The 20,085-nt window shown below is 45.8% G+C and overlaps 1 protein-coding gene across 1 annotated transcript in view; it reads left to right on the forward strand.

Moving 5' to 3' along the window:
• Positions 1 to 20,085, forward strand: part of LOC311226438 (uncharacterized protein) — a gene marked incomplete at both ends in the record, with an annotated part of 37,931 nt that overhangs the window by 3,104 nt on the left and 14,742 nt on the right. The window contains 2 exons of the mRNA XM_084311864.1: positions 3,493 to 3,647; positions 6,497 to 7,177. Coding sequence (XP_084167990.1) covers positions 3,493 to 3,647; positions 6,497 to 7,177 — 836 coding nt within the window. The remainder of the gene's footprint in view (positions 1 to 3,492; positions 3,648 to 6,496; positions 7,178 to 20,085) is intronic.

A 20,085-nucleotide genomic window follows, 5' to 3' on the forward strand; every position in this document is an offset into this window, starting at 1 on the left:
AAAATCCACTCCTCCTCCTCCCCAGATCCACAACCACATTTAGCTGCAGGTGGTTTTTATCGCACCATGTGACGAAGTCCACCACCAGTGCCCGGTATTCCTCCTCATCACAGTCCTTAATACATCCCACTATCGCAGAGTCATCACAAAACTTCTGAAGGTGGCAGGACTCTGACCGATAGTGGAAGTTGTTGGTGTAGACTGTGAAGAGGAAGGGAGAGGGGCCCCGGCGTTGCTGACCAGTCTGTTTGACACACAGCTCCGTAGGCGCATGTACTGTGGTCTGCCCGTCAGATAGTCAACAACCCAGGACACCAGGGGGGCCTCTACAGTACCTGCATCGCCTCCAACTTCTCACCCAGCAGCCCAGGCCTTATGGTATCAAAAGCACTGGAGAAATAAAAATAAAACATGACTCCCACAGTGCTCGCCGGCTTGTCTAGGTGAGTGTAGGCTCGGTTCAGCAGGTAGATGACAGCATCCTCTACCCCCAGTCGGGGCTGGTAGGCGAACTGGAGTGGGTCTAGGTGGGGTTTAATCGCCGGCCGGAGTTGCTCCAGGACTAACCTCTCCATGGTCTTCATTATATGAGAGGTTAGAGCCACCTGCTTGTAGTCCTTGGACGTGCTGGGACGCGAGCACTTAGGGACAGGGACCACACAGGAGGTTTTCCACAATGTCGGGACTTTGGTTTCCGATCCAATGCACTGAGATTTCTATAAACTCACATTTAGCTAATAACACTTTTACTTCACACAAAAAAAGTCCTAATCTGTAATTAAAATGTTAACAAAAGGGCGGCTCCACCACCAAACAAAAAGTGAAATGATGTCATTCTCTGGCTGATTGACGGAGCTCTCCATGTCGCTGAAAAGTTTCTTCCGTTTTTATGTTCAACTCCTCTTCAGTTCCTTCCGTCATTTCACCTCTTTTTACACATCTGTTGGGATTTTTTGCGTTTATGTCAAATATGTGAAAGTAATAAAGTGAAAGTGACAGAAAGAGAAGGAAGACAAGGTTCTGAACAGTGTCTCTGTCCTCCCTGCAGGCCTCCTGGAAGCGACGCCTCTCCTGAAGACACGGAAGGCTGAAGGTTAAACAGCCGCTCTTTATGTTACTGTATTTCCTGTGTTGCTGTTTCCTTGTGTGTTAGTTTGTTTCTATGTAGGCCAAGCCCTAGTGCAGAGATGGAAAGTAGGACATTTAAACGACAAGCTTACAAAACAAAGACTCAGTTTATCAGCAATTTCATTTACATATAGGCACAATAAATAAGAATAAACAATAATAAAAAAAAATCAGATAAGACAGTTACAAGTTGTGTTCATTCACAGTTAAAGACAGTAGATGTTGAGTACTTTCTTATCTAAAGATGGTAAGTTAGAGTGTTGTGTTCACTCATAGTTAAAGAGAAAGAGACATTTGAGTTTCTAGTGATATATCACATTCACACTCCAGGGCCCTCATTCATCAACGTGATTTACGCACAGATATGTGCTTAAGCTGTGCGTACGACCATTTCTAAGCAGAGTGTGGGATTCATCAATTTCAACTTGAACTTGACTTCGTGCTTATATTTACGCACAGCTCGGACCATGCGTACCTGGCGCCCGTTGGTAGAATATATTATTACAACAAGGAAATGAGCTTCTGTGCATTAGTTTCAACACTGGCATGTTCTGTATGAACCGTAATTCATTATAGTTCATTGTAAAATAGCAACAGTAGTGTAATTATGGTCAAAACCCTATAAATAGCATTTGGAATAATAGATCTTTCTCTCAGAATGAATGCAGCATGGTTTATATAGCGTTATCGGAATATACAGGGTGTACTGACTGACTGCGCTCCGCGTAGCTCAACTCGTTATTATTTTGCGCACAGACCGCAGAAACACGGGAACGTTTTGATTATATTTAAAAGGCTTTACGTTAAACGAAACAAGTGGAATTTCGAAGCTGTAAGCAGAATACAAGTCATATGAACACCCACGATATAGTGTTCTTCCCCCTTTTTACTGTATAAGAAAGAATAAAAAACGCATTGCAATGACACCAGGGTGTATGTGTATTACAAAACCCTTGCAATAATGTGTCTTAAATTAATGAAAAGCATACATGCTCTGGACACAGAGCATATCGTGTGGGTGATATGACTTGTATTATGCTTACAGAATTCCACGTATTTAGTTTTACAATGTCAAAGCCTTTTAATGTAAATCAAAACGTTCCCGTATTTCTGCAATCTATGTGCAAAATAATAACGAGTTGAGTTCTAACAAAGAACATATTACATGCTGGTATGCTGATAGAGTAAACTATTATATGAATATGATATGATATAAGGTATACACTGGTCCGTCGCATACACTGGTATGCGCAAGTTACTGTTGCATAATGTAGGCTATGGCTGCTATTATATGTAATTCATATAGGCTACCTAATAGTATATGATTTTTAGAGGCATCTATTTTGTTGTCGGTAATACCGACAACAAAATAGATGCCTCTAAAAATCATATAGCCAATCGAACACAACTAATAAAGGCATTCATATTACAGCACGGTTATAATGACACACAACCAACGCCAAACAGTGGTCAACGAACGGTCTTTATTAGTATTTTGAGCTGTCCAGGCAGAATTGCAGCAATGATTGATGACCTCTGAGCAGGTCCTAAATTATTATTATTATTATGGTCTTAGGGAGCCGTTGATATCTGACATCACCGTTTACAAGTCCGCCTTTTATTTATCCCATAACATGCGTTGTGTCTTCTTGGTTCGACAGCAGTGAACAATCTCTGCGAAGTTTCTCAGAGTTCCGCTCGGGTCAGTCCATTATTTCACATCCCATGGGGGGTGTTTCATCACTTTCATGACCATATATGGATAATCATGCACGAGCATTGACGGTAGAACAAGGTGGTATTTATCAACACGGAGGAGCATAGGACCTGCGTACGCACGGTTGATAAATCCCAATATTTCTGTGCGTGCACAACTTCTAAATTCTGTGCTTACGTGTGGAAATAGAACATTTTCTACATCACGTTGATGAATGAGGGCCCAGGTGATTTAGATGAACTATACACCTGCTAATACATGGGCTGTCCAAAACATATAAAAACTGACTTGTATGGTTATTCAGTGCAAGGGTTACATTGTTTACATTTGCAATTAAAACTAAAACTAAAACTGAATCAAACCATAAACAAGGTGGCCTGTTGGGATGTTAGATCCTAATGTAAAAAACTGTGATTTTTACATGTCTGCACTTTATGTGCTCATTTTATATTTTTTCTGTTGTGAAGCACTTTGAGCTGCAGTTTCTGTATGAAAGGTGCTATAGAAATAAAGTTTATTATTATTATTTGCAGAGCATGCAATCACCTTTTTGTTGCTTTTTTCAGATGTATACCAAAATTACACATTCTTAGTTTTTTCCTAATATGACATTTTTTCTTTTTTCTCTTCTTCTCTGACCGCCACAGCAAGTGTACCTGGGGGGGGCCTACACATAGGCTCTGCTCAAGCACACAACTTCCTGTCCCGACCCAAACGCAGTGTTGATCCCAAGTGGCATCGTGGGACGCCTGACTTCCAGTCCTACTACCGCTTCTACAACAGCATCGGTCATGTTGAAGGAGTACGTTTACGTTCAACATGCCGAATCTGCGAGTGCACTCAAGTAGATAGAGAAACGTTAGGAAATATAGAAATAGATGTGTTTATGCCTTTATTCTATGCCTTATTCTCTGCGCACTGCCAGTCAAGTCAGCCTTTATGCGACGGAGAGATACGATTTACATTTTGACGGAGAGAAGATAATCTCCCATTTCAGATACAATTGAACACAAACGGTTTCCAAAGATATTTAACGTTTCTCTGCATATTTTCACACCGCCAACAAAGTACTTGGTCCATGTCCGTTGTCTCGGAATGGATTTTGTTGCCAGCTGTCATTTCTGCACATCTCCGTCTCCGACACTCGAGCCAATCCCCTCCGACAAAACTGTAGTGTTTTCACACAGCGTGGGAAATAATACAGCCGCACTATCTAACAATAATTAACATATTTACAAGTCGTATTAAGTTTTGATCTTGCCGTCTTCCCCAGAGTCAGACAAGAAGATAGATACCATAGATGATGAAATGCTCTTACTGCCTTCTCCAGAGTCAGACAAGAAGATAGATACCATATATGATTAAATGCTCTTACTGCCTTCTCCAGAGTCAGACAAGAAGATAGATACCATAGATCAGTAGCGGCTGCTGGTTCTCTCTCCACTAGAGGCGCTATACCAAAACATTTTGCAAACATGTACAGTACCACGCAACCGACTCATGGCAAGACGTGAGCGATTCGACTCACGCTCACGGCAATGAATCGGCTCTTATGAACGAGTCGCTCAGCTGTTACTACAACAACACACAACCAGTCAAATAAAGTATAGTCTAATTCACAACTTGAAACACAATATATAAATAGAAAAGTTAGAAACAAAACTCGCTCCGTCTCCAAACACACGCAGATCTCTCCCTCTCTCTCCTTCTCTCTCTCACACACAGCGCGACGTGGAATCGATTCGTTACACAATCAGACCTAGTATATGTAGTATTATATACCAAGAATAACTTCAGTATGAGTACAGGGCTGTACACATATTTTGCATATTGTTAAACGAGCCAAGGCTAGCTATTAAACTATCGATATGAATCGAAAATCTGGGACCCTGATGTAAACAAGACAAACGTCTTTCTCTGGTCTGCATCCCCTTAACAATTGTGTGTATTGAGCCGTACTGTATTGTACCCATTCTGCAATCTGTTAAAGTTTTCATTCATTCAAACATAGACGATATTGAACAAGCCATAATCCACGTATTTTCAATCCAAAAGAAAGAGAGAGAGAGAGAGAGAGAGAGAGAGAGAGAGAGAGAGAGAGAGAGAGAGAGAGAGAGAGAGAGAGAGAGAGAGAGAGAGAGAGAGAGAGAGAGAGAGAAAGATCGCTGATCTACCTTGTTGTTGGCAGAAGCCGGGCTTGTTGATAAAGTATATCCACTCCATGGCATTGTCCATCCAGCCTGTGTTGATGTCCATCCATTGTCCATGCATGTCCCTCCACACTGCATCCATAATATAGCTTGTTAATAGCCAACAAGTACTGTGAGTGCCTTTGTCCATGTCCGCCTCGAACAGCCTGCAAACTACCTGGTGTTCTATCGCCATGCTCTAAGACAAACTCTAACCTTAACCAACTTTGAAAGAGTGCCTAAGCCTAACCGTTGAAAGAACTTGCCATCACGCTCCAAGACAAATATCTGCATCACACAACACAACAACAGCATAAACTCATGTTGCAAACTGCGGTTACGGAAAGTACCGCGTCGGCCAATCAGAGAGCTTTTAGACGCTCGGCTGCTTGCTAGGTCGTTTCAAACCAGCGCCCGAGTTCCATCATAATACATCATACAGCACGTGGCTGCGACGGATACAGCGATGAACCAGTGCACGGCGGGCACGCGCACTCCAGGCGCAATTGCGCCTAGCCCAGAGAGAAATACGGCGAGGAGAAATGCCTGCGGCTACGGTAATGAAAAGGTCTATATCAGACAGAATCGTCACTTCCTGTTCAGGAAAACTATTATTAATCTTTGTAAAATTAAGTTATATTGTGCATTGGAAACACAAACATACTTAAAATGAGTAAATATTATTCATTTTAAACATGTTTATATTATTTATAGGGCTATAAAACAAAAAACAAAAAAAAAAAATTTCTTCTTCTCTCATTTAACAGGTGGGTCGGCGCCCTAGCGCCCCCAGTGGCGAGCCGCCACTGCCATAGATGATGAAATGCTCTTACTGCATTCTCCAGAATCAGACAAGAAGATAGATACCATATTAGATTAAATGCTCTTACTGTCTTCTCCAGAGTCAGACAAGAAGATAGATACCATAGATGATGAAATGCTCTTACTGTCTTCTCCAGAGTCAGACAAGAAGATAGATACCATAGATGATGAAATGCTCTTACTGTCTTCTCCAGAGTCAGACAAGAAGATAGATACCATAGATGATGAAATGCTCTTACTGTCTTCTCCAGAGTCAGACAAGAAGATAGATACCATAGATGATGAAATGCTCTTACTGCCTTCTCCAGAGTCAGACAAGAAGATAGATACCATAGATGATGAAATGTTCTCACTGTCTTCTCCAGAGTGAGACAAGAAGATAGATACCATAGATGATGAAATGTTCTTAGCACAAATTAATGGAAGTGGATACGGACCACTTCCACCATATCCGCTTCCATTAATTTGTGCTAGGCTATAGGCCAGCTTGCAGCCGGATAGCTTTCTGCTGAACACACAGAGAGGAAATTGGTATCTATCTATCTTCTTGTCTGACTCTGCAGGAGACCGTTTGCATGTTTCCTTTAAAGTTGACGTGTTCTTTCAAAACAGCCTCAAACGTGCGTTCTCCCTCCCTCAGCTGTACGAGATCGACAAGATCCGGATGCTCTACCAGCAAATGCGCCACCTGGAGTTGGTCCACGGTGCCGATGCCTCCAGCTACCAGAACGCCCTGAGGGTGGTGACCACCACCACACCTCCTACCACCACCACCGTGCCTCCTACCACCACCACCACCGTGCCTCCTACCACCACCACCACCGTGCCTCCCCCGCCCCCCACCACGACAAACCCCCTGGCTGACGCCGAGACGGTTTACCTGTGTAACCCCAGTGACAAACTCTGCAAGCCCAGTATAGTCTACATGCCGACTGGCGCCGTACCGGTCTTGTGCGACCCGAGGTACAACCGCGCCTGCCGACCCATGTCACCGGAGGAGCTCCGAGCCGAGAAGGCTGCCGAGGCCGCTGCCGCGCCCCCACCTCCTCCTCCTCCTCCTCCTCCTCCTCCTCCACCTCCACCTCCACCTCCACCTCCACCTCCACCTCCACCTCCCAAAAAGCTAGACCCGCCCCCTCCCCCTGCCGCCATCACAGTCAAAGGCATGGAGTACGACTGCGACCCTTATTGGGATCCCGACTGCCTCATCGACCACCCGCCCCGCCCCGTGGAGATGAGCGCCCCTGTCGAGTTGAGCGGCCATGTTGAGGACGAGCCGGCGCCGGCGGCGCTTGTGGAGGAGAAGAAAGAGGAGGAACCGGTGGTGGAGGAGAAGAAGAAGGAGGAGCCGGTGGTGGAGGAGAAGAAGGAGGTGGTTCAGGAGAGCACGCCCGCCGCGGAGCCGTACAACTACTTCGACCCGTACGACTTCAACCGCGACCTCTTCGATCCGTTCCGTTACACCGATCCAGCACCTGATGCCGAGGAGTGAAAAACAAAACAAAAACAGAAATGCTTTTGTGAAACGAAGCACAAGCCTGGAATTATACGTTTCCTTCAGGGATCAGAGTAGTTTTGAGAAACTGAACTTTAATTAAAACGTTCAGATCCCATAAACCAACCCCCCGACCCTGCACCTCCACCACTGCTTAAAGGTGCTATAGATAACATTCAGCCACTAGATGCTGCACTAGAGCACTAGCATGTCATTTATCCAATCAGGTGCATTCCACGTGGGGAAATGGGAAGTAGGGAGGTGATACATGCATGCAACATGTAAACAACAACATTAATTTTGGACCCACCAACATTTTCTAAATGATAAATTCATTAATCAATAATTTTTGGCAATACTTTTATTCTGCATCTTTCTAAAAGCTCTGTAGATGTATTATTAAAAAAAGAAAAAAATATATTTCTCTACCTAAAATGTTATCTATAGCACCTTTTTCAAACCTTTACTTCAACTCGTAAGACGCTGAGGTTACCCTAATTTACAGCGACGACGAGCTTACAAAACAAGTTTAACACAGTTCATCACTAAATTCATACATATAGGCACAATAAATAAGAATAAACAATAAAAAAATCAGCTGAGACAAGTCGACAAACAGTGGTCAGAGATCATACTTTTAAATGCAGCAAAAGAAAGATACTTTTCCATTATAGGAAGGAACAACCTTTTCTACCCGAATGTCAGATGGACTCTTATAATTCCAAGGTCACCACCACTCTACCGATCAACAGCAGTAAGTAGAAAATAGGTCTAGGCTTCCAAAAATCACAACTATCCCTTTAAGAGCACACTATATATATATTATATTAAGAAAATAGCATTCTCTTTTAAGATGCAGGGCAAGGATACAATATAATGTCAATGCATCAATATTGGCAGGACTGTGAATAAAACCAGATTACTTTATTTTGTAACTAAGGCTACGTTCACACACTGCAGGCAAAAGCGGCCCAAATCTGATTTCTTTGCTCATATGTGACTCAGATCAGTTTTTTCACGACAGTGTGAACAGTACAAATCACATGGAATCGGATCTTTTCAATTCTGATTTGGGCCACTTTCATATGTGGCCCTAAATCAGATACAGGTATCATCTCTTGCAATGTGACCTCAGTCTGAACAGTCATGTGACTTTATTGTAACTTTTACGTCACTCTAGATCAACATTTGTCACAATTTCTCACGTCCATCTTTATTGTTCATTTGTGCATGCGGTTCAGTTCAGGAGTGTCACCAGTTCACACTGGAGTCTGATATTGGCCACATTTAAAAAAGAATGTGAACAGCCAAACAAAAAAGATAAGATCTGAGCAATAAATCAGAATGTAGCACTAAGGCTTGCAGTGTGAACGCAGCACTAAGGCTTGCAGTGTGAACGCAGCACTAAGGCTTGCAGTGTGAACGCAGCACTAAGGCTTGCAGTGTGAACGCAGCACTAAGGCTGTCATTGTGAATGTAGCACTAAGGCTTGCAGTGTGAACGTAGCACTAAGGCTTGCAGTGTGAACACAGCACTAAGGCTTGCAGTGTGAACGCAGTACTAAGGCTTGCAGTGTGAACGCAGCACTAAGGCTTGCAGTGTGAACGCAGCACTAAGGCTTGCAGTGTGAACGCAGCACTAAGGCTTGCAGTGTGAACGCAGCACTAAGGCTTGCAGCACTAAGGCTTGCAGTGTGAACGCAGCACTAAGGCTTGCAGTGTGAACGCAGCAATAAGGCTTGCAGTGTGAACGCAGCACTAAGGCTTGCAGTGTGAACGCAGCAATAAGGCTTGCAGTGTGAACGCAGCAATAAGGCTTGCAGTGTGAACGCAGCACTAAGGCTTGCAGTGTGAACGCAGCAATAAGGCTTGCAGTGTGAACGCAGCAATAAGGCTTGCAGTGTGAACGCAGCACTAAGGCTTGCAGCACTAAGGCTTGCAGTGTGAACGCAGCACTAAGGCTTGCAGTGTGAACACAGCACTAAGGCTTGCAGTGTGAACGCAGCACTAAGGCTTGCAGTGTGAACGCAGCACTGAGGCTTGCAGTGTGAACGCAGCACTAAGGCTTGCAGTGTGAACGCAGCACTAAGGCTTGCAGTGTGAACGCAGCACTAAGGCTTGCAGCACTAAGGCTTGCAGTGTGAACGCAGCAATGAGGCTTGCAGTGTGAACACAGCACTAAGGCTTGCAGTGTGAACGCAGCACTAAGGCTTGCAGTGTGAACACAGCACTAAGGCTTGCAGCACTAAGGCTTGCAGTGTGAACACAGCACTAAGGCTTGCAGCACTAAGGCTTGCAGTGTGAACGCAGCACTAATGCTTGCAGTGTGAACGTAGCACAAAGGCTTGCAGTGTGAACGCAGCACTAATGCTTGCAGTGTGAACGCAGCACTAATGCTTGCAGTGTGAACGTAGCACAAAGGCTTGCAGTGTGAACGCAGCACTAAGCCTAAGGCTTGCAGTGTGAACGTAGCACAAAGGCTTGCAGTGTGAACGTAGCCTACTAGTAGCATGGATACAGCCCCCCAAAATCCACCTGTTTCTGCCAGTTTTCAAATTTCATAATGCTATGATTCAATTAAAGCGATTCAGAATCACCTGAACTGAATCAAATAATTATCACAATTTTATTTTAAAAAAAATGTGTCAACATGTAGCAAATTCCGGGGGTTGGATCCAGGCTAGTCTCAGAGAGTGGAGGACAGACGATTATTTTTGATCACTTCACAATGTACGACAATTCCGCTATGTACATTTAGAATTTTCAATGTGTGATATAGGCTATGACGTGTTTTCAAAATCACAAAGTATCATGTGATTCTCTGTGCAAACTAAATACAAAGTGAACCCTTGCGAGGAAGAACCATATACATGTATGGTGTTTTTCAAACCCAATTATCTAAAAGTATAAAGAGTTGCTTACGTTAGCTAACTCACCAGAGTTCTAAAGCCCAGCCTGCCTTGGGCTTCATGTTGTCACCTAAACCACATTTTATGAATTAAACATGTTATATTGCCTGGTTTGGGCCTAATTCTGCACTAGCATAAATGTAAAGAGGAGTCTTGCGTGGTTTTATTGGGTCCATCTTCATTCAGATATCTTGAGGTGAGAAGTCAAGGGACCATCAAATTTAAGCTAGCTTCAAGTAGCTTAAATTTGGACCAAAATCTACCCCTTTGCCAGTAAGCTAGCGATGACAAGCTGGTAGCTTTGAATTCCTCAAGATCTCTAGTTTTATACGATACCAGTGTGTCTGTGCTAAAAGACGGTAATACAAACAGCGGGAAAACCAGTGATGTAAACAAGGCTCAACCCTCAGGAATGTTAAGGACCGAATCCTTTCTGGCGATGTATCACGTTCACACTCCCAAGTCTATCCGGATGAACTGAAAATACACAGGCTGTTCCAAAAAAAAGAATTCAAAATGGACTTGTGTGGTTATTCGTTGCAAGGGTTGGAAATCACAAGTTATGATGTCATGTTTGTATGTACGTGTGTTTGTGTGTTTATAAAGCCAATGTGCAAAAAAATTATCTAAAAGGTTTGAGTCAATTCCTTGTGGTACAACGGCACCCTGTACAAGAAAGAACATAAGACAGTACCTGACTTTAGGAGAAATTATGATTCATTACTGAGGAACACAACATATTATTTTATGGTTAATGGGGATCTATTGTGAAAATGTCCTTTTCCTGTGTGTTGCATTGCTTTTACAGAATGAGGGGTTGTCTCAACACTGAGAACATGTTAAATATGTACATTGGGCCTCATTCACCAATACTCTTATACATTTTTCTTATATTTTTTCTTAACTGTCTGTTAAGATACAGTACAAATAAGAAAAGCCACTGCCGCATTCATCAACCCGTTCTTAACATTCGCAGCCTATTACCCAAACTTGACCTGCTAAAATCCTGGGTTCACACTGTCACTCCTGATGTTTTAGCTATCTCTGAATCGTGGTTTAAGAATAGCGTGTCTAGCCTAAACATCTCCATACCAGGTTACCATGTCTTTCGCCAAGACAGAGCCACTAAAGGAGGCGTGTAGCTATATTTGTTAAAGACCACTTGCAATGCTCTATTTCACTGTCAAGATCTGTTCCTAAGCAATTTGAACTGTTAGTGTTAAAACTCAAACTGTCCGCTAACTTTTCTCTCTCTGTTGCTGTCTGCTATAGACCACCCTCTGCCCCAGCCTGCACTCTAACTGCACTCAGTAAACTCCTGGCCCCTTACATCTCATCCGAGTTTGTCCTCCCGGGACATTGGGACATGACTAACCCTCCAGACATAGTCACACAGCAATTTGACGCTTTAAACCTCTCTCAAATAATATCTGAGCCCACCAAACACAATTTGAAAGTCCCTTCATCTGCTACATTGATCGATGTTATCCTTACTAACGCTCCATCTAACTTTAAATCTGGTGTCTTCAGTCAAGATCTGAGTGATCACTACACCATTGCCTGCATCCGTTCAAGCTCCTCAGTCAAACGACCACCAGTGACCGTAACCAAGCGTTCCCTGAAGAAGTTTGTTATGGAAGCCTTTCTCCATGACGTTGCTGCTGAGAAATGGGACAGAATGAATTCTATCACCACTATTGATGCTGTCTGGTCATACTTTAAAAATACCTTTAGCCGAGCGGTTAGGTGGCGTAGCGGAGATTGCGTTCGTCACCAACCCCGAAGCTGTGAGCTGGATTCGCCTGTTCGAATCCAGCTCACAGCTCCGGGGTTGTCACCAGCTTGGCTGGCCGTTCACACTAATACAATTAGCTGTATTAGAGGGTGGGAGAAGCTGGCGGGGTGGGTCCGGGTTGTTGTAAACAGCGACTCCTACAGTTCGGTCGGGGCGCCTGCTAAGCGCGGATAGGACCTGAGTGGGATAGTGTGATCCTTCCACACGCTACGCCCTCTCAGGGAGGATCCGCGCTGCCAGGTGAAAAGAAGCGGTTGATTGGCTGGACGTGTGTCGGAGGAAGCACGTGATAGCCTCCACTCTCCCAGATGATCTGACTGTGGGGGGTAAGTGCGCAGCGACCAGGAAGGGATTGGGAATTGGCATACGGCTAACATTGGGATGGGAGAAAAATCGGAGGAAAATGGAGAAAAAATAAAAAAATAAAAAAAAAAATACCTTTAGCCGGATCATGAATAAACATGCCCCACTTAAAACATTACGGATAAAGGATCGCTTCAGCCCCTGGTTCTCCCATGATTTGGCTGTTTTAATCCGCCATAAAAACACCTTATGGCGGAAAGCCCGTTCCTCTCAGTCCCCTGCTGACTGGCTTGCCTTTAGGCAGTGTAGAAACAAATCTACCCAGGCTATCAGGAAAGCCAAAATCAATTATTTCTTGGATATATTTTCTTCCTCTGATGCCAAGACGTTTTGGAAAACTGTAAAATCCATGGAGAATAAGCTTGCTTCTCCTCATCTTCCCAACGTGATGACTTTCTATGACACTGTTGTCACTGATAAATCTCGCATGGCATCACTTTTCAATAATCATTTTGTCAACTCTGCCGATGTCTTCTCTGCTATGCTCCCCATCACTGCCTCATCTCAGCCTCCTTCTTCTCCCAGCTCTGGCGTTTTTTCCTTTAAACCTTTCCTGAGCTCTGAGGTTTTTGAGGAGCTCACCAAGCTGGATTCAAACAAGTCGGCTGGCTCTGATGGTCTTGAACCTATGTTTTTAAAAGCTGCTGCCCATATCATTGCCGCCCCCATCACGCGGCTATTCAACTTGTCTCTTGAGCTATCTGTCTTTCCTCCTGATTGGAAAACTGCCCTAGTCTTCCCACTCTTTAAAGGTGGTTCTGGCTCTGACCCCAACTGCTACAGGCCTATTTCCATCTTGCCCTGCTTGGCTAAGGTCTTAGAGAAGCTGGTTCACAAACAGCTCAGTCACTTCATGGCCTCAAACAACATCCTGTCTACAGTGGCGGCTCGCCACTAGGGGCGCTCGGGCGCCGCCCCCCCCCCAGGCCCTGCCCTGGTTAGAATTTTCGCGGAGACGATCTCTGATTGGCCGAATCCAATTTCTAATGTTCCAATTCTAGCTTATTCCTAGGTTGGTGGTAGAGATACTAGTTGTGTTGTTGTGAGATGCAGCTGTTTGTCTTAGAGCGTGACTGCAAGTTCTTTAGACAGTTAAGCTTAGGCACTCTTTCAAAGTTGGTTAAGGTTAGAGTTTGTCTTAGAGCATGGCGATAGAACGCCAGGTAGTTTGCAGTCTGTTCGACGCGGAAATGGACAAAGAAATGTACTTGTGTTGTGTGGTGCTAACTGCAGTGCTAACAAGCTAACACTTGGCTAACAAGCTATATGCCGGATGCAGTCTGGACACAGTGGACAGTGGTCTGGAATACATCAACAGTGGATTATACACTTTATCAAGTGAAGCCCTCCTGCCCTGGACGTTTCAACTAAACAGTGAGTCTCTCTCTCTCTCTCTCTCTCTCTCTCTCTCTCTCTCTCTCTCTCTCTCTCGCTCTCTCTCGCTATACACAGCTGTCTCCGCGAAATGCGGCTACGGAAAAAAGTATTGACTGTGCTTGCTGAGACGATAATAGGCTAGCGATTCAAAACGCGCTGCTGTGTTGTGAACTATAACATTAATTTAGCTGCTGCTGATGCATAATGAATGAATGGTGAGTTGTTTAAAATGACAACATACATGTGTTAATTATTTGATTTGATTGATCCGAGAGACAGAGAGAGAGATTGCTCCAGAGCATCTCAGAGCATTACATTTTCAACTCGACCTCCTAACGTGAACTGCGACCCACAAGGCACCAGCGGCACCAGCCGCTACTGCCTGTCTAATCTGCAGTCCGGGTTCCGGCCAGGCCACGGGTGCATCACAACAAGGCCAGATTAAGACTTCAGAGGCCCCTGGGCCAGATTCTTGTGGAGGCCCCCCCACACACACATTGTGGCGTTTTTTATATGTCACTTTAAAAAATATAGAGAATATTTAGAAGTGGTGGGCTCTGAGGGCCAAGCTAAAAAGACTTTGATCACCCCTGCCCACTTTGACAACCTAGGATGGCTTAGAGTAGACGACAGAGTACAGCAACTTGCAATGGGCCTGGTCTACAAGATACACTACACGACCAAGGTACCCATGTACATGTCAAAATACTTCCCAAAGGTCAGTGAATACCACGATCACAACACCAGAGGGAGCTCCACAAATCATGTTAAACCCAGATTCGGCTCAAACAAGGGACTAAACACGTTTAGCAATTATGCCACATCAATGTGGAACGCCCTACCCAAAGCTGTAAAGGAATGTGAATCACTACCCACTTTCAAAAACGCTCTCAAAGAACACCTACGGGAGACTGCAATTCGAAACTGGCCCCTGTAAATGTCATAACACAACCCCCTCCAATGTACAGTAAATTACCAAGTATGGTTTTGTCAATATTCCAATGTACAGTTTTGCTTGTACAGTTGTACAGTGGCCCCCACCCACCCACCAATCCTACCCAACCCCCCTGGGCTGTGGAGATGCGGCGGGCGTATACGAACAGGTGGCAGCCACTGGTTTGGGAATAGCACTGCACAAGACCGTAGCAGACTACAAAGAGTGACACGTTCAGCCGAACGCACAATTGGAGGGGGGCTTCCCACCCTCCAGAACATTTACAACAAGCGGTGCAGGGGTAAGGCTAAGAGAATCATCAAGGACTCCAGCCACCCGAACAACTGCCTCTTTGAACTGCTGTGGTCAGGCAAGCGATACCGGAGTCTTAAGGCGAGCACAGAAAGACTCAGAAGAAGCTTCTATCCCCAGGCCATCAGGCTGCTCAACGAACAATAAACACTATGCAACAACCATCAAATGCACACAGCACACACACACCCACACGCACACACTCACTTTAAACAAACAACACACTGCAGCACCCACTCTCCACACTTTAGATCACCTAAACACACTTTATATTTATTAGTAAAGGATTTGCACTACAACTCGTACACCTTACTGTAATCGCCACCTTTATTGATTTAGCGAAAGCCTTTGACTCAGTCAACCATTCCATCCTCCTACAGAGGCTCTCCAGCATTGGCCTTTCTTAAAAATCCTGCAGTTGGTTTGCCGGCTACCTTGCTAATCGTGTTCATCAGGTGAAGACGGAGAACATCTTGTCTGACCCTCTCAACATTTTTTAAATGGTGCCTCAGGGCTGCATCTTGGGTCCCTTGCTGTTCTCTATCTACATCAACAATGTAGCCAAGGCTGCTGGAAATTCACAGATCCATCTATACGCTGACGACACCATCTTGTACTCAGCAGGACCTTCACTCCACTCTGCGGCATCCACTCTTCAAAATAGTCTTACCTCTATTGAACAGTCCTTTCACAGTCTCCACCTTCTTCTCAACTCCAAGAAGACTAAATGTATGCTCTTTGACAGAAAGCATGACACTGGGACCCCTAAAATCACCTGTGCCGACGGCTCAGAGCTGGAGTTTGTTACCTCTTATAAATACCTTGGCCTCTGGCTAGACCCATCCATTTCCTTCTCTACTCACATAAAACACCTGCAGGCCAAAGTCAAAGCTCATCTGAGCTTCCTGTACCGCAACAAAGCTTCCTTCACCCGCTCGGCCGCTCTTGTCAAGATGACCATCCTCCCTATATTTGACTATGGCGACACCATCTATAGAATGGCATCCCAGTGTGCCCTCAGAGAACTCGACATACTCCATCATTCCGCCATCTGTTTTGCCACTAGTGCACCCTTCACTACTCACGATTGTGACCTTTATAACCTGGTGGACTGGACATCTCTTCACACCAGAAGGCTTCTTCACTGGCTTCAAATAATTTACAAAACCGTATTTGGTAAAACACCTCTCTACCTCTCCTCCCTTCTGCACGTCTCCACTTCTAACCTCTTATACAGGCGCCTCCAAAATTGGCCATTTTCATTTTTGTTTTTGAGGACTGCATACTTTCTTTGCAAACCAAAACAACATACTTTATACTTATAGCACATGCATGCGCCTGGTCTCTTTTGAAAGATGACATTCTGAAGTTTCTGATTCCAGAAGAAGAATACACTTTTAGTGCTAACGTAATAGAGTAACATAGGTCTGAACTTGAGTTGTAAAAAAACTTGTTACTCAAGTTTTTCTGTAGTAGTTAGTAGTCCAGAGGTAGTATTTCCCCAGAAGGTGGTATGGCTTACAAATCCAGACAGAGCCATAGCATTAAGCCTTATGTAGTACATATCCAAATTTCATAAAGATCCATTCAGAAATGAGTGATTAGGAGTGATTTTGGTAAACTGTGTACAAAGAAAAACTCAGTTTTCTCATAGACTTCCATTCATTTGGCTTCCTGTTAAAGAATTTAGTTGTTCACCTAGATCCCTGATTCACACATCCCCACATGGGGTATCATTGGAAGCCACACTTATTGGCTACAACGATCAGTGATGGGAATAACAGCGTTATTGTAACTGAGGGGTACAATTCCCTGACTGTATTAATCAAGTATTGGTATCATTAAACCACTACCGTATTATGTACATTACTGGCCTTACTGTACACAAGTATATGATGAGAACTTCTCAACAATAACACGGTTTCCACACAAATACTCGTTTAGAATATTTATTACATCAAAAGGGTATTATTACATTACTTTAATTGCGCTTATAAGGCAAATAGAATGTGCATAGGCAAATCAATAATGAATATTAGTAATTATCTATGGTACTCAGGAGAGATACTGGAGATACTGAAAGGGGGGTACTACCGGTTGTAAGCCAGCAGGGGGAGGCAATGCTCTATACAAAGTCAAGGGTCCACGGAGGCGATATCACCCCTGTGTCAGCGGGGAAAGCAGCAGCTGTAATCCTAGGGTGCGCGCCGCAGATGAAGCCGTGGAGTCTCTGCTCCGACAGAGACGGGCTCGAGTGATGTCCTCACGGGAATGTGTAGATCCCACAGCAGTGGGTGTAGACGGTTCTCTGCTCCAGCAGCCACAGTCAAAGCAATGAAGAATAATCCTGCCGGAAAATGGCTCTGCAATCACCGGTGTAGGTATCCTCCGTGGTGCACGGTAGTTCACAGTTGAACTTGACGTTACTATCCTTATTAGCACGCGGCAATAAGTTCTCTATGTAGACACACAATTACCCACTTCACGTGGTCTTTGACTCGTAATGAAGGCTTTTACTAGTAGGGAGCGAACGATACGTTAAACAAACGTAGTAGGATAACACGAGACTCTATCTTGGGGCGATGCGAGCCCTACTCTGCCCACGTTGCGTAGTGGGGAGAGACGTCACTTGGATAACTGGAACTGAACGAGACTGAACGGGACAAGGGACTAAGAGGAATTCTACATTTCTTGCGCCCTATTTATATGCACGGTGAACAAATAGTACCATTCGTATTTCGGTAGCCGTATTCCTACGCGGAACCGGGGCTAGTAGGGACATGTTCGTCGGCACTATTGAACTTGACTCAAGGGGCCTGTCTGCTGGCGCCAGGTTCTTGTCCAATGAGAGAATGAACTATTATGGGCTGTAGTAGACTAAAGGGATATTCAGTGTATATGTACAAAGAATATACAAGGGATATCAAAACGATATACAAATATTATGCAATATATATCAATCAGTAAATACATATATTCGGTTTAATCTGACCCTTTGTAACAGCCGCCCCCTAATTAGTCCCACCTAATTAGCTAAGCAGAGACAGATTAACCGCACTGTCCACTACTCAATGTCCGTTGTGAGGGGTCGGTCAGTTCACAAAGTCATGGGTCATGGTCGTCATTAAGCGAGTCGGGGAGCCTTGGCGACTCTATCAGCCTCGCCACGGGTCGGTTGTAGGTCCGCCCTTGGCCGAGCACTTCTGCCACTCTGACCTTTCCATCGGCACCAGTGGTCACTTTGCTTACGCGGCCGGCCGGCCACGCAGCTCGGGGTAGTGACTGGTCTATGGTCATGACGACTGGACGAGATGAAGGGGGGCTTAGGAGGGAGCGGGCCTGAGACTGCTTTGATCTGTGCTTGGCTGTGCCTCCTCCTCCTCCTTCTGTTTCTCTTGTTTGCTCTGTACCCCATCTGAGGAGGGGCCGGTCCCGGCCGCACCGTCAAGGAGTCACTTGGGGTGCTGGGTTCGAGGTCAGCTACGTCTGGAGCGCAGCTGAGGGGGGTGGAATTCCGAACTCCCTCTGGTACCCACGGTTCTCTCACGGGCCTCTCGCTTAATGTCAATAGCCTCTGCTGTACGGGGGAGAGGCCGGTGTCGCTCGCCTCTGTGTGTAGGCAGCGTGTAGACGTGGGTTGACTGTCAAGTCCATAGAGGGGGCCCTGGAGCGTCCATCCCAGTCGGGTCTGAACCGCGACTGGGCATCCTTTGGGTCCGACGTGGGCCGCCTCAATTGGGAGAATGAGGTCCGCGTGGTCGGAGCCGATGAGCAGGGTCGGTGTGGCGCCGTCGATAAGCGGTATAGGTAGTTGACGTAGGTGCACATACTTAGCCATCAGCTGTGGGATGGGGTAGGTGTACTGAGACAGGCCTATGTCGTGGCTGGTGAAGACGTTAGTTATACTATACTGCTTCTCGGGCTGGTCCACCGCTGCTATCTCGAAGGAGACCCTTTCACCCTTTATGGTCTTCTGGTCCCTTCTGATGGTGCGTATGGTCATTGTATCTTTGACACCTCGCAGGCCCAACTGGGCTGCTGCGGAAGCGAGGAGGAGAGTCTTTTCAGACCCATCGTCCAGGACGGCGTAAGTGTCCAGGACCTTGTCCTCGTAGCTCAGGAGCACTCTGACCACTTTGAGGAGCACACGGGGGGTCCCGCTATGCTGGTCAATGTGGAGCACTCCTGTTGGTTGGTTGCCTTGGACCTTCTGGTGGGCTCCGCACCGTGCTGCGCGGTAAGCGGCGCCCGCCTGGGCCGCCCCTGCGTGGTAAGCGGCGCCCGCCTGGACCGCCTCACGCCACTGGTCCACTTGGACGGGGTTCAGTGTCTTATATTCGGCGCACTGTGCCAGCCAGTGTCCGCCGTCGCAGTAGGTACAGTAGGAGCGGTCTGGTGGCTCTTCGGTACTGGTGCCACCGCCTCGGCATGGTACATTACCGCGACGGGCCCACTCTGTTGTCCTGGCTGACGCCTGTTGATGTCATGCAGGACCTCCAAGTGGGTGCCACCGCACCTGCTGCACTTCTTCTTCAAGCGGCACTCAGCCGCTAGGTGGCTGCGCGCGCAGCGGAAGCAGCGGCGGTGGTCCTTGACCCACTGACTCACATCATCCGTGGTCAGCTTCTTGAAATCTTCGCACTGATACAGCCGATGTTCTCCCTCACAGTACTGGCACTCAATCTTCCACTGGTCCTCTTTCGTCGAGGGGGTGTTGTGGTTCTTGTGTGGTACTGATTCGGCTTGGTGCATAACGGTCACCAACCGGCGGTTATCCGTTTGTCCCCGAGGTCCGAGTCTTGGGCTTGGTCCACTCCATACGAACGTGTCGAGTCGTAGGCTACTGACCTCCCTGGCGAGGAACTCAGATAGGTCTAGGAGGGATGCCTCTGGACCGTTGGGGTCGCGGTAGTCTCTCTGCCGCCTGAAGCGCTCTTGTCGGGCGGGAGGGAGCTTCTCTAATATCCTCTCTACGTTAGAGTTAGCGTACAGTTCGTAGATACCCTTTTCCTTTTGGGACCCCAGCATCCCTACCAGGGACTGTA

Source organism: Notolepis coatsorum (assembly GCF_963971535.1).
Source record: "Notolepis coatsorum genome assembly, chromosome: 4".
Classification (NCBI taxonomy): Eukaryota; Metazoa; Chordata; class Actinopteri; order Aulopiformes; family Paralepididae; genus Notolepis; species Notolepis coatsorum.